The sequence below is a fragment of the Leucopleurus acutus genome (genome assembly GCF_964270905.1).
Source record: "Leucopleurus acutus genome assembly, chromosome: X".
Classification (NCBI taxonomy): Eukaryota; Metazoa; Chordata; class Mammalia; order Artiodactyla; family Delphinidae; genus Leucopleurus; species Leucopleurus acutus.
Window position 1 is genome coordinate 7,455,847 of NC_139148.1, and position 14,792 is coordinate 7,470,638.

Genomic DNA, 14,792 nt, shown 5'->3' on the forward strand with positions numbered 1-14,792 from the left:
GGAGTCGAATCCAGCTGTCTGGCTTTATGCTCTGTTGCTTCTCAGCTGCTTAAATTCTTGTCTTTACAAACCAGGCATAACTCTTAAAGCCTGTGGAGTCAGAGTCCATCAACCACACACACAAACGTGGCACTCTAGTAACTCATAAGTGCGTCTATGACGGAACGTGAAAGAGGACAACGGTGGAGGTTTACTGCTCAGAAAGCTTACTGATGAGTAAACTCCCTCGCCACGTTTTGCTCTTCTGGCGACAGGGTAATAGCAATCTTTAAAAAATGAATTCCACGTTCAGTACATGCGCCGTGAATGCACCCTTGTGAGTTTAGAGTTCTTATAAATATTTTTCAGCACTTTCTTGTAACCAGAGTATGAGGGAAGTGACCTCATCGACCAGGAGGAATGCCCAAGACCAAACTTCAAACCAAGGAGATCTGCTGGGTTAGAATAACGATGCTTGAGCAAATTCCCGAAAAGCCCACATAGTAAAACTTTTAGCCAGAAATCATTTTAAAAGCACTTAGATGATCATTCTAATCATTGCTGTTCCATTCTCCTTCAAGTCGGTGCTTCAGCAGCGCCCATAGACGGTGGAGATGCCGAGTTGATAAAGATGTGAGCGGTCATGGCAGTGCACCCACACTCTTTGGTGGTGTCGCCAGCACTGCCGCTGGTCTGGGCAGTTCATGCAAAGGGCTGGGGTAATTAAAGGATCATCGAAAGGAAAGCTCAACATTGTCTTGATCCAGGAAAAGATTAAAAAAAAAAAGACTATTTCATGCTGAACTTTGGATGGTTTATATGAGCGTGTTGCTGCAGGAGCCTGAAAAATAAGCTGCAATACCATCCTGTTTCCTCGGTACAGCCACTGCTGCTCTAAGGCACCATATGCACTCCTAAAAATCACAAAACTGCATCATCAAAACCACAGAGCTTGTGGGGAAGATGGGGCGAGGGGCACAGCACTCAGAAACTTCACTGGTGACACATGAAAAAGACGGGAACCTCATAAAAGCAGTAGCAGAGTTAGACACACGTTAAATGGTTAAGAAATGTGTGAATACTCCCCTAGTGCATGCGTGAGCTGGGAGTCGTCTGAGACGTGTGCCTGTGTGCATTTTGTGTAGCCCTGCACGGCTCGATTCGCAGCTGCAGTTTTCCGCCCTGTGTTTCTCCCAGATGAAATTGTGCAGAAACAGATGCGAAATTGGCATTATGCTCAAGTTCTGCCCTGACTGCATGAATCACACTGGAACAAATTTGGGTTTTCCAAACAAGTGTTCAGGCAGAACTGACTGCGTTTCATTGGATATCGAAGACCGAAGGCACCCGGGACACTAAAAAGAACAGATTACTGTTGGCATCTCGGTTTCTGATCGCAATGCCCAACAGCACGCGCTTTTGGACTCCACCCGCCTATCAAAATAAGGAGATGGCCAGTGGGGAACTGGTGGGGAATTTAAAGCAGCAATAAAAGATGTGGGGGCAATCCCATCTTCCCCTTCCAAGAACCAGAGGTGCGTGGCTCAGCTCACAGACAGACAGGGAACTCTATCTGGGAGGGGCTGGCTGGACCTGGTCTTCGTCCAAAGCGGGCATCTTTATTTGTGACAGCTGAACTCAAAAGGAATAAACTACTGAGTTGAGCATTGTTTCCCGTGTGACAAAGCACAAGGAACACACTGACGTGGATAAAACTCATAAAAGCGGTATCAAGTGAAAAAAGTAAGTTGCAGAAGAATATCTAAATAAAGTATGAATCTATTTATGTAGAGTCCCTAAAACAGCCAAAATGAAACAAGCATACTGTTTAGTGATACACATATGTGCTAAAGCTATAGAGAAAGGCAAGGGAATGATTGGAGGCGGGAGGAGGAAGGTTCCACTGAGGAAGCAAACAGGACTTTCAAAGGTACCTGCTCTTCTGTCCTAAACTTGGTAGTGGGTACATGAACATGCTTTCAGCCGCATATAATATGTAACAGGTTCATGTCTCTATTTATAAAAGAGTTCACAATAATCTTTTCAAGTACCAGGAGCCCAATGGAGATTTCATAATTAAGCTTTGGTTATTATGACTCAGTAGTAGAAAATTTTCCCTGTTATTATAGTAGAGCTTGAAATTCCTAACCTAAGGGTGCAACACCTACCCCAGTTCTTGGAGGAGAGGGGCAGAGTGAAAAGTAAGTGCAAATAAGTAGTTCCTGGATATAAAGGATGTCCTTCCAGTTAAAACCCAACGGACCATGCAAACAGCTCTACTCAGTTTGAGATACAGGGCTATTCTTCACTTCAGGAAAGATACTAAATGAGATCTTTAGAAAATAAACTTCCCATCGTAGGAGGTGATCGGCAGTGTCGGAACAAACTTTGAATGCAGTGCACTTCTGAACAGTTTAAAAATCACTCATCTGGGCTTCCCTGGTGGCGCAGTGGTTGAGAGTCCGCCTGCCGATGCAGGGGACGCGGGTTCGTGTCCCGGTCCGGGAAGATCCCACATGCCGGGGAGCAGCTGGGCCCGTGAGCCATGGCCGCTGAGCCTGCGCGTCCGGAGCCTGTGCTCCACAATGGGAGAGGCCACAGCAGTGAGAGGCCTGCGTACTGCAAAAAAAAAAAAAAATCACTCATCCTTTATAATGTTTGCTTCTGAAACATTTAGATTACTTTGGATGACAGTGTTACTGACCAGGGTTCTTGACCTCCTTAATCAATAGAAAGTGATCAGAGGCCAGGCAAGAAATTCAGGCAAGGCTTTATTGGGGCCCGAGCTGCAGCAGGCGGGGAGGGAGAACAAGTACAGGTGCCCTTGCTGGCCTACTTGCTGGGGGGCAGGGCGAGCTGGTTCCTGATATGCGGTGAGGGGGAGGGGTGTGTCCAGGGGTCCGGCCGGAGGGGAGGCTTAGGGGGTCTGCCCACCCCTTTGGTGGTGTTGAGTGCAGGGGGCATGCGCAGTGCCCTGCTTTTGCTCCCGGCTCTTCAGAAGTGGCAGTGGGGCTTTTTGGTCTCTTTGTACCTTGTTGTCCAGAATTTGCCCCAACTGGGCATGCATGCAGTTACTTTTAGTCCCTTATACTTTCTTTGTATTTTGTTGCTAGGTGTTTGTCCAGGTGCAAGCATTGCAGCACTGCAGCAAAGGGTCCCAGGTCCCAGCCAGTGTCAAAAACTCCTTTGAAACATTAAAAAAAATACAAATTGAGAGACCATTTCTTTTCTGTGTAATAAATGCTCTCGTATTCGCTCTACAAAGCACATTTAAAAGTGCACACTAGTTCTTGGCCTTCAGAACTTAGAGCGAACTGGGCAAGGATGACTCTACTACTATCTGCTTCATTCATAGAACCACCGTGGACTGTATAAGAAATCATGTCCTCCTAGGGACTTGCCTGCTGGTGCAGTGGCTAAGAATCTACCTGCCAATGCAGGGTACACGGGTTCGAGCCCTGGTCCGGGAAGATCCCACATGCCGCGGAGCAGCTAAGCCCGTGCACCACAACTACTGAGCCTGTGCTCTAGAGCCCGCGAGCCACAACTACTGAGCCCGCGTGCCACAACTACTGAAGCCCATGCGCCTAGAACCCATGCTCCGCAACAAGAGAAGCCACAGCAATGAGAAGCCCGCGCACCGCAACAAAGAGTAACCCCCGCTTGCCGCAACTAGAGAAAGCCCGCACGCAGCAACGAAGACCCAACGCAGCCAAATAAATAAAATAAATTAAAGAAAAAAAAAAGTAATCATGCCCCCCTAGAACTTACTTTGAGTTGATGTTTCAGTTCTATACAATGTGAACTCTCTCACAAATATTTATTTGCCAGAGAGGTTTTAAAGTTACCACCATCAAGTCACAAATGTGCTGCAATACATCGCCCTAAAGCCCTGCTTGACTCAGTCTCTGTTGATCCAAATTAAAGCAAGCGATTGGATTTTGGCATCTACTGGGAATGAATTTGCCTTCTTTAGTCCCTAATTTGATCATGACAATTTTATAAAGTCATTTTAGAGAATTACAAAATACCTCTTACATTGTTCAATTCACCACATGTCATGGCTGGCAAAGGCTCAGGTAATTTAGATGCTTGTAATTTTCTAAATGGTATTACGCTCTTCAACTGTACCCTGGGGTCCAAATCCACATTAACTAACTGACAAAAAATTATAGATAATTTTATTCTAGGCAACACAAAAGGGCAGGATTGTGGCAGGCATACTAAAACGTCCCTTAAATAAAGGGATCTGAGATCCCCAGAGCACAGGCTCAAATAGGCCCACTAGCACTAGTTAAAGACCAGTTTAACCACCGCTAGTTTGTCTGCCTTTAGTTAAAGGCTAGTTCAAGAAATACCATCTGATTGTAGAGCTGGAAGACCTCACTCGTGTTCTCTAGGAAGGATCTTAGTGAGTTCTTTAGAACGGATGCCCACACGCTCACTCACTGTTGGTCTTCCTCCTTGAATTAAGAAACAGATCTCTATCAAGAATTCCTGAGATGGAAATGGTCCAGTCACACCCCTGTAAAATTGCTAGGATTAGTTCACTTCACGACCCTCTCCAAATCATCACAGGTGACATGATGCCAAAGAGTGTTTCAGGACCTCCCTTAAATATTGAGTAATTAGGAATACCTGTACTGCTCTTCTCAGGACGAGAGCAGTGCTTCTCTACTGGACTGCATTTTAGAATCACCTGGGGAGGCTGTAAACCTCCTATGCCCAGGATACACCTCAGACGAGTTACATCAGATCTCGGGGTGGGGGGATAACTCGTCCTCACTGGTGCCTAATTCTCCAGGTGATGCCACAGAGCGCCGGTGGAGGACAGTAATAGCTATTTGAGAAACTGATTTCTTGGCGCCCACTAGGAGGCTCTTTGACGTTATGTAAACATCCTGATGGTGACAAGAGCTGAGACTGTCCCATTATGTATTATACAGTGGGAAAACGGATACTGACCAAGAATTTCATTAGCTGACTCACTCACTGTCTAATAAATCTCTGATTACAGGCTTGTAAATTGCTAGCTGGGCAGTAAACATTCACTCCATTTCAGCCAGTCGCAGGAGAGGTTGAAGGTAAAATGTTTCTTACCCATTGGTGATGCTTCTGTATCCAGAAGAACCCTGTTTCGGGGGAAGAGGACTCCAGTAGATGAAGTTAATCACTGAGATTGGCACCCCGTTGAATTCTAAAAGCGTTATGCAAATTCACGTGCACATTTAGGGAGAAAGCCATTATTTGGCATTTACAAAACAGTTGCAGGTCTGAAAGTGGAGCACGAGGCAGCTCCACCTGTAGTCAAAGTACTTTTCAGTACCAGGGGGCAAGATTCAACGGAAGGGAAGGGGTTGCCGTGGATTCAGATACCCTTACATCCCCCAGAGGTGCGTTATTAGAATGTTGAGCATCTTCTTTTTCCAATATTGTATTAAGAATATTTTCAAACATACAAGAAAGTCGAAATAATTGAGCACCCATATACCCCTGGCCTGCATCAGGGGTTGGCAGACTTTTCCGATAAAGGGCAGAGAGTCAATATTTTGGCCTTTGTGAGTCAAGAGGCAAAATTGAGGAACTATTCTCACTAAAAGACTGGTAGTCTTGTTTACATATTACATTTAAAAGCATTAAAAGCCCTCTTAGCTCGTGTGTCATACACAACAGGCCGTGGGCTGGATTTGGCCCATGGGCCATAGTTTGCCGGCCCTGATCTAAAGTTCAATTGATACTTTGTTGTATTTGCTTTGTCACATATCCAGCCAGATGTCCCTTTATCTTGGCCATCTTTCAGTAGTGAAAAATTAACAGTTAAAATCAATAGATACAGAACAGTTAAAATCAATTTTCAACACAACAGAGGGTAAAATGCACAGGATAAATGCCACAAATAAAATGAGACTGATAATTACTTACTCAGTCCTCGTTATGATCTCTCATTACTCTCGGACTTATTAAGATTTACTATGCATTGAAATTGTTTCAGGGTTCCATTAATATATAAAATTAGGCGTTAAATAAATTCTCGATATAAAATTATAGCTAAATTAACAACTAAAGCAGCCTGTCCTCCATATGATTAGTGAATCTCAGTTTGAAAGATGCTTCTCAGAGGAGGGAGAGGTTACTTTCCTAGCCGTGGCGCTGAAGCGGCTCACTCCCTATCGTTCTCCATCCTGTGTTTCAGATAAAGACCATCTTGAGTGGCTTCATCATCAGGGGCTACTTGGGCAAGTGGACCCTGCTGATCAAGACTGTCACCCTGGTGCTGGTGGTGTCCTCGGGCCTGAGCCTTGGCAAGGAAGGGCCGCTGGTGCACGTGGCATGCTGCTGTGGCAACTTCTTCAGCAGCCTCTTCTCCAAGTACAGCAAGAACGAGGGCAAGAGGCGCGAGGTGAGCAGGATGAAGCGCCCTCCCACCCTCTCCAGGCTCACCAGTACCCGCTGATTTGCCGGAAAGGCCTCGGGCTGACGGGGAGCTCTTTGCTTCGCAGGTGCTGTCAGCTGCGGCCGCTGCTGGGGTCTCTGTCGCCTTTGGTGCTCCGATCGGGGGTGTGCTTTTCAGTCTGGAAGAGGTGAGCGTGGGCTCTGGAGGGCCCCGTGGTTCTGAGCGCCGAGGAACACATGGGGGGTCGGGGCGGCAGGAGGCTTCCCTCTCTAGCCCTCTGAGGACTAGATGCGAAGGAGGATTGAGAGATTCCTGCAGCTCATTAAGGAGCCGCAGTGTTCGCCATGAAATACGTGTTTTCGAGTCCTGTTGAAAACGTGCCAGTGTGATTTCTGGGGGAGATTTGCAGTCTCCTCTCTCTTTTTCATAAACAACACAATGAAGCATTTTTATGTTTTGCAACGCAAATGGATCTAGTCCAGCAGTTGGCCCACGTTGTCTGTAAAGGGCCAGGTAGCAAATATTTTTAGGCTTTGCGGGTCTCAGGGCTCGGTCGCAACCACTGGGCTCTGCCCTTGTAGCGTGGAGAGCGCCGCAGACAACATGCACGTGCGTGGCATGGCTGCCTTCCAACAAGACCTTCCCTATGGATGCTGAAGTTTGGATTTTATATCATTACCACTTGTCACTAAGTCTTGTTCTTTTGAATATTTCACATGTCACAAAATAATTCTCTCTTCCCCCACCCATTTAAAAATGTACAAACCGTTCTTAACTCGTGTGCCCTCCAGATACGTTTGCTGGGCCAGGGCTTTCAACCCATGATCTGTTGTCTGGAGAATCAAATCAGAGGTTTCTTTTCTTTTAGGATGGTCTCTGTGCCATAAACAGAATTATGATGAAGTGTTCTCATTTCTCTTAAAAAATAGCTCAAACACACCTTGACTAGTATCCGTTCCAATTTTAGACATAGAGTCCTTTAAATATCTTTGTTAGTGCATTTGGGCCATACTCACACCTAGGTTGAGGAAGTGCCCATCTTTGGTCTTGAGTGTGACTTTGTGGCCTATGCCAGCAGGTGGCTGCTGATCAGGGGCTGGGGCTCTGGGCAGCTCTTTCTTCCGCCAGTCTCTGATTTTCTACCTGTTCGTTGGTCGCAGGTCAGCTACTACTTTCCCTTAAAGACCTTGTGGCGGTCCTTTTTTGCGGCCCTGGTGGCAGCCTTCACGCTGCGATCCATCAATCCCTTTGGGAACAGCCGCCTCGTCCTCTTCTACGTGGAGTATCACACGCCCTGGTACATGGCCGAGCTCTTCCCCTTCATCCTGCTTGGGGTCTTCGGGGGCTTGTGGGGAACCCTCTTCATCCGCTGCAACATTGCCTGGTGCAGGAGGCGCAAAACCACCAAGCTGGGGAAGTACCCGGTGCTGGAGGTCATCGCGGTGACCGCCATCACTGCCATTGTCGCCTACCCCAACCCCTACACGCGCCGCAGCACGAGCGAGCTCATATCCGAGCTCTTCAATGACTGCGGGGCCCTCGAGTCCTCCCAGCTCTGTGACTACATCAATGACCCCAACATGACGCGACCCGTGGACGACATCCCCGACCGCCCGGCCGGGGTCGGGGTTTACACGGCCATGTGGCAGCTGGCCCTGGCGCTGATCTTCAAAATCGTCATTACCATATTTACCTTTGGCATGAAGGTAAGTGAAGGGGAGGGAAGGTGTCAGGGGAGGGAGGCAACCTCTATCCTTCTGGGGATAGCACCCTAGTCCCCAGAATAAGATTGTGACGAGGGGAAAAGGGGAGGTGACCTTTACTGAACGTTCTCAGGCGCAGGGCACTTGACATTCTTTTAATCAACAAGAAACAACGCTTTTGATAAACAGCAAGCCTATGGAATAGAGATTTATAACCCCATTTTACAAGTGAAGAAGCTAAGGCTTGGAGTATATCATTCATATGGAGACGTGTACAGCTTGGTGAATTCTCACAAAACATACACACTTGTGTGACCAGCACCCAGGGCCAGGAGCAGAACGCTGGGAACCCCCCAGAACCCCCTTGTATTCCATGACTGTTGCTTTTTGTGGTATTCTTACGAATTAAAAAAAACAAAAGTCTAGGGACTTCCCTGGTGGTCCAGTGGTTGAGAATCCGCCTTCCAATGCAGGCGACATGGGTTCAATCCCTAGTGGTAACTAAGATTCCACATGCCGAGGGGCAACTAAGCCCGCCTGCCACAGACTACAGAGCCCACGCGATCTGGAGCCCCCATGCCACAGCTAGAGAGAAGCCTGCGCGCAGCAACGAAAGATCCTGCGTACCGCAACTGAGACCCGACACAGCCAAAATAAATAAATAAATAAAAATAAATAAATATTAAAAAAAGTCTGAGAAGCTGTGCACTTGGGTGCAGTGGTCAAACACAAACCTGAATTTTTGCCTTAAGAACAAGGAAGGATGAACGTTATTAAACAGGTGACTGTCTCTGATGCAAAGGGATTTATTTTCTTCTGGTGCCTGCTGAGAGAAGCCTGCTTTGAAGGTACAGGGGATTAAATGATGGGGGGATAAGGGGTGCTGAGAAAGGAACAATTTCCTCAGGAATGTCTCACACTCTGGAAATCACACCCGAGAATCCAAACTTAACTTGAATTTGGGTAAAGATCCACTTGCATCCTCAGGTTGATGACAGCTGGGGGGCGGGGGTGGGGTAGGGGTGACATAAATGCAGCTCCCGGTCAGGATCGGCGGTCACATGCAGTCTCCACGAACAGAGTCAAGTCTGTTCTGTAGCACATGTCTGATCACTAGAGAAATGAACATGTTTTTCATACAGCAAAATATAAAATACGCTATTACCAAGGCCTTTCAGTTTCCATGGTCTGTTTCTTTGCTGCATTTAGCCTGGCTTAAAAATATTCAGAATACTTTTCGGAAAATGGACTTTGTTAGGAAGACGGACCTGCCCGCCATCTCCCTCTGACAGGTGTTTGGCCACTGTACATACAAGAGGGCAGTAAGCCCGTGCCAAGGTTTTTGGAAGATGCAGGGCAGCTACACTGATGCTTTTAGCTTCTTTCTTTGACCTGTGAACAGTTGAGGCCTTGCTTTTCCATTTTCATGCTGTGGCTTGACATTTAATTTTAAAAGCTAATCTGAATGGCACGTGAGGGGAGAGAGAAAGTGGTGAGTATCTCAAGTGACAGATGTGCAGTTTGAATGTTATTTGCAGTGGGGCTTATCATTCTTTTATCCACAGCAGACAAACTAGGCCAGCTTTTGAAGGCGAGGAAATGAAAGTGTAAAATTGCATTTTCTCCAAGTCACAGTAGATACGACCAAGCAGGTGAAATCACTGGTCCCATGGTTTCCCAGGTGACCCATGTTTTGAAGCGTTGCCCCTCCTTTGAAGACCGAAGCAAAATGCAAGCTCGTCGAGGGGGGCCTGAGTTTCCCAGCGGCGGGGCGGCGGGAACGGGGCCCCCTTCCCTCATGCTTCTTTCCCCTGCGCTCCCCGCAGATCCCGTCCGGTCTCTTCATCCCCAGCATGGCTGTGGGGGCCATGGCAGGCAGGATGGTGGGAATTGGCGTGGAGCAACTGGCTTACCATCACCACGACTGGATCATCTTTCGGAATTGGTGCAGGCCCGGAGCAGACTGCGTCACCCCAGGGCTCTATGCCATGGTGGGAGCTGCTGCCTGCCTAGGTACCGTATGTGTGTGTGTGTGTGTGTGTGTGTGTGTGTGTGTGTGTGTGTGTGTGTGTGTGTGTGTGTAATGTGAGTAGCAGAGGGCTTTTCTCTGCTCAGTCATCCAGGGACCCAGGCTGATGGGGTCTCCACCATCTTGCAGCTGTACCATCTACAATAGTGGATAGTCTCTGCAATTTTCCAGCTCGAGGGGTTCTGGTAGAGAGCGATGCTTGCTGAGTCAGAAACCTGCAAAGCCCAAGTAGGCTCCACTCACCAAAAAGCAAGGCGTGTGGTCCTGGGTGAATAGACAACTCGCTGTCCCTCATGGGAGAAGAGCCCCTCAGGGAGATGTGACTTACGGCTCCTGATGCAAGGCTGTGTTTACCGAGTCTGGCCTCTGGCCCAGAGGTCCGAGCCTGGGCGCCGTGTTGGACTGTCTCAGTAGAACAGGTGCCGGGAGGGTAGAGCCGGCTTCTCGGTTTCCACAGTTCATGTCTTCTTGCGGGTGTGGAGTCGAGTCCTGCAATTTCATTCCTCCCTTTGGTTGCAGGTGGAGTTACCAGGATGACGGTGTCATTGGTGGTCATCATGTTTGAATTGACGGGTGGTCTCGAGTACATCGTGCCCCTGATGGCAGCAGCTGTGACCAGCAAGTGGGTGGCTGATGCCTTTGGGAAGGAAGGCATCTACGAGGCCCACATCCACTTAAATGGGTACCCGTTCCTGGACGTGAAGGACGAGTTCACCCACCGCACGCTGGCCACCGACGTCATGCGGCCAAGGCGGGGGGAGCCGCCGCTGTCCGTGCTCACCCAGGGCAGCATGACCGTCGAGGACGTGGAGACGCTCATCAAGGAGACCGACTACAACGGCTTCCCCGTGGTCGTCTCCAGGGACTCGGAGCGCCTCATCGGGTTCGCCCAGAGGAGGGAGCTGATTCCTGCGATAAGTGAGTAAAGCAGGGAGGCTCACGTTTCACGGAGACGAATAGCACCTTTTGTGCTCCGACATTCTCAAAGAGGTTCGACAGAGTGCACGAGGGTCGGAGGGCTTCAGCCCAGGGTCTCTCACGCTTTAATGCTTATTCGTTTCACCTGGGCGTCTGGCCAGAATGCCGTAGGTCTGGGGTGGGACCCGAGACTCTGCATTTCTCCCGAGCTCCCTCTCAATGCTGCTGCCCCCAGTTCACACCGTGAGGGACAGTGTCTTGTCGGAGGCATTCTTGGCTGGACACCGAGCACCACATTTGCAAGCAGCCCCCTGGGCCGCTCCCGCTAGGACACACGCGCTCCGCCTTTTAGGGACTTGCTGGGCAAAGCTCAGCAGGAAGCGGTGGGAGAGCTTGGGCTGGCCGGGCCAGCTGCTCGCAGAGACAGACTTCCAGGCAGGCTGACCGGCTCAGATGCTGAGCCCTTTGCCTCAGACGCCTCCCTCGGCGCCGCTCAAGCCCTTCACTTCGCCACGATGTCCGGTGCCATCAGTTAGAGACCCACGTGGGTGCAGTCAGTTCCGTGGGATGCTTTTCCCCCTCGTGCGCTAACTGGATCAGCTGGGCTGAGGGGCAGGCTGTTGAGTTGGGAGAGCAGAGAGGGGATGATGCCCAGCCGGATGTTCCCGACACGGGCGGCTCAGAGAAGCCCGGGGCTCCCGGTGGCCCAGGGATGAGCGCCTTGGAAGGGCAGCGGGACGTAGGAGGATTCCACAGGCAGAGGCCCGGTGTGAGTCTTTGGAGGCCCAGGAGGGAGGGGCAGCAGGCCTTAGCGGGGCTCCCCCAGGGTGTTCCCTCCGGACTTCCTGATGCAGCGGGCGCAGGGAGCCGCAGAGCGCATCCGCGGCGCATGGTAAACACTAATGCGCGCCGGCTCAGCACCCCTGCATCTCACGGTGCACCGGGGCCCACGACATGGCTCACGCGTGCCCTTGATGACTGTACTTCCACGACATTTGTGAAGTTTGCCAGGGGGACTTTTTCAGGTATGATGGTAGAACGCCCCACCGGGAACACACCTTAGCTTATCCCTGCCCTTTGGTAACTATTTCTTAGGCTCGCCCTTTGAGTTTCTAAAACCTCTTCGCTCTGTTAAGCAGCCTGTAAAATGTTTTTAAAGTATCTTCATCAAAGGCTTTATAAAAATAAGTTTAAATGAGCTGTATAGCCTCGAATTTTAGCTTGTTGCTCAAACATATTTCCCTCCCCCAAAGCAACAGTTGATTTTATGTTTTAGACACGAAAGTACCTTTGTGCTTCAAGTGCTCCATGATGCGTCTCTTTATTATACGTCCTGTTGCTTAACAGGTAGGTGCCTTTAGGCATGACCATTGCCTTATGAATAATGAGATTTTTTTTAAAAAAGCTGTATAGTACAGTTGGGTTTGTTTTAAATTAATGTAATCCGCAGGCTTTAAAAATTTATTCAATCCTTAAAATCTTTTAAGCAAAGGTTGAAATTTAAACACTCTAGTAATAAATGTCACGGAATCCATTACCTATTGTGTAGCTCCAGGCACACCTGCTAAGAGAGAGCTTACTAATTTTGCTGAAACCCATTACTGTAATCAAGTGGGAAACAGTAATTGTCATCAGCCGGTTAGAGAAGAAATTTAAGCTTGCCAACCCAGTGCCCTCCTAGAAGCTATGTTTGGAATGTCTGAAGAGGCAACACGGGGTGTAAATAATACCTTTATGCTTTCCATCAGGCCGATAAGAGTGTGGAAGCTGCCATTTACATGGTTTGCAGGAAAGCAAGGAGTGTTTGGCTGTGAGCAGTTTGAAAAGCTGTTTTCCTGCTCCGTGGATATAGAAAAGTCCTGTACTCCGGTGGAGAAATTCATTACCTGTATTTGCAGACTTAGACGCCCTTTTGCGAATATAGAAATAGGACGTAAGCATTTAGCTAGTAACGATCCCATGCCAATTTCCCTTTCAGGGGACTGAGGAGCAGAGATTTTACATAGATCCAAGATAAGAAAAAAGTAGTAAATGAGGCAAAGATTTTTTTCTTACGTGTCATGTTTAAAAAGGTATCAGTTGCTCCCGTGAAGCTGAAAATGTCTTATTTTCAGTCTGTCTCTGGAATGCCAAACCATAGCTGTTGTCTTTGCTGGAGAGCCATTAGTCACAGCACCTCGGAAACGTGGCCCTTTCACCGTCACGTACTCACACGTAGGGCCATATGTGGCCCTTGTTCAGGTTCCTGGTAGATGGGACTTTACCTCTTGGTGCCCTCTGCAAACACGAGGCTTTCTGTGCTCAGCAGGCTCAGGCTCCTCTAGTCTTGAGTTCCACAGTTAAGTGAGGCTGGATCCAGAAAGGACTCAGTGGGAAGCCGCAAAGATGATTAAAGGGATGGAAAGTTAGAGTCATGGGCCAGAGTTAAGGGAACTCTCATTTTTCTCGCCTGGTGGATGATTTGATGGTGATTCTCCAGCATGTGGAAGAGGCCCACTTGCAGAAAGGGATCCATGTCCAGAACTGAACAACAAGATGCGTGTCAGATCTGTTGGACGGGTTCTTTAGGGCTAAAAAGGTTTCTTCCTGGGAGAGCTGTTTGTTAATGATGGGGCTAGGCCGTGGAGAACAGTGGTGGCATCTGCTTCTTTCTGCTGGGGATGAAAAAATACATGCAGAGGGACTTCTGCATGCCTTATAAACTATAACTTGTCAGAAAATCATCTGCTTTTTCTTCTAAATAGTTTTTACTTTTTTACCACATCACCTTTGTACTGACCACCACTATAGTTGCTTCTAATTTTCCATTTTAACCTTTCTTGTCAATTATGTCTGTTTTATGGAAGCATGTTTTTAACCTTTGATGTCTGGCATCTGCCTAAACTTTTTTAAAATTAAAAAAGATTTTTTTTTATTTTGACTTTTTTACTGAAGTAGAGTGGATTTACAATGTTGTGTTAATTTCTGCTGTACAGCAAAGTGATTCAGTTATGCCTATAGATATATTCATTCTTTTTTATATTCTTTTCCGTTATGGTTTATCACAGGATATTGAATATAGTTCCCTGTGCTATACAGTAGGACCGTGTTGTTTATCTATGGAAGCATTTTTTTCTTATTTTTTTTTAAATTAATTTATTTTTGGCTGTGTTGGGTCTTCGTTGCTGCACGTGGGCTTTCTCTGGTTGCAATGAGCGGGGGCTACTCTTCGTTGCGGTGCGCTGGCTTCTCATTGAGGTGGTTTATCTCGTTGTGGAGCACGGGCTCTAGGCACGCAGGCTCAGTAGTTGTGGCACGTGGGCTCAGTAGTTGTGGCTCGTGGGCTCTAGAGCGCAGGCTCAGCTGTGTGGTGCACGGGATCAGTTGCTCCACGGCATGTGGGATGTTCCCGGACCAGGGCTCGAACCCGTGTACCCTGCATTGGCAGGTAGATTCTTAACCACTGCGCCACCAGGGAAGTCCCTATGGAAGCATTTTTAACGAACAGGATGATAGCGTATTACCTCCCTAAAAACATGATTAGAGTTTCTCAACCTTAACGCCATTAACATTGGGGCTGGATCATTCTTTGTTGATAGGGGCTGTCGTGTGCACTGTGGGATCATCCCTGGTCTCTACCCACTGGAGGCCAGTAGCAACCCCATCCCCCCAGTTATGAGACCCCAAAATGTCTCCGGATATTGCCAAATGTCCCCTGAGGGTGGAGGCAGAATTACTCCCAGTTGAGAACCATTGCTCTAAAGCCATTGTAATCACTTACTGGTTATGC

At 48.2% G+C, this 14,792-nt stretch overlaps 1 protein-coding gene across 2 annotated transcripts in view; it reads left to right on the forward strand.

The window, feature by feature from the left end:
* CLCN4 (chloride voltage-gated channel 4) overlaps positions 1-14,792 on the forward strand; it is a 75,851-nt gene that overhangs the window by 50,151 nt on the left and 10,908 nt on the right. For both annotated transcript variants that reach the window (XM_082865235.1, XM_082865236.1), the window contains exons 6-10: positions 6,173-6,379; positions 6,480-6,560; positions 7,534-8,079; positions 9,903-10,089; positions 10,625-11,023. In XM_082865235.1, the coding sequence (XP_082721361.1) occupies positions 6,173-6,379; positions 6,480-6,560; positions 7,534-8,079; positions 9,903-10,089; positions 10,625-11,023 (1,420 nt within the window). The remainder of the gene's footprint in view (positions 1-6,172; positions 6,380-6,479; positions 6,561-7,533; positions 8,080-9,902; positions 10,090-10,624; positions 11,024-14,792) is intronic.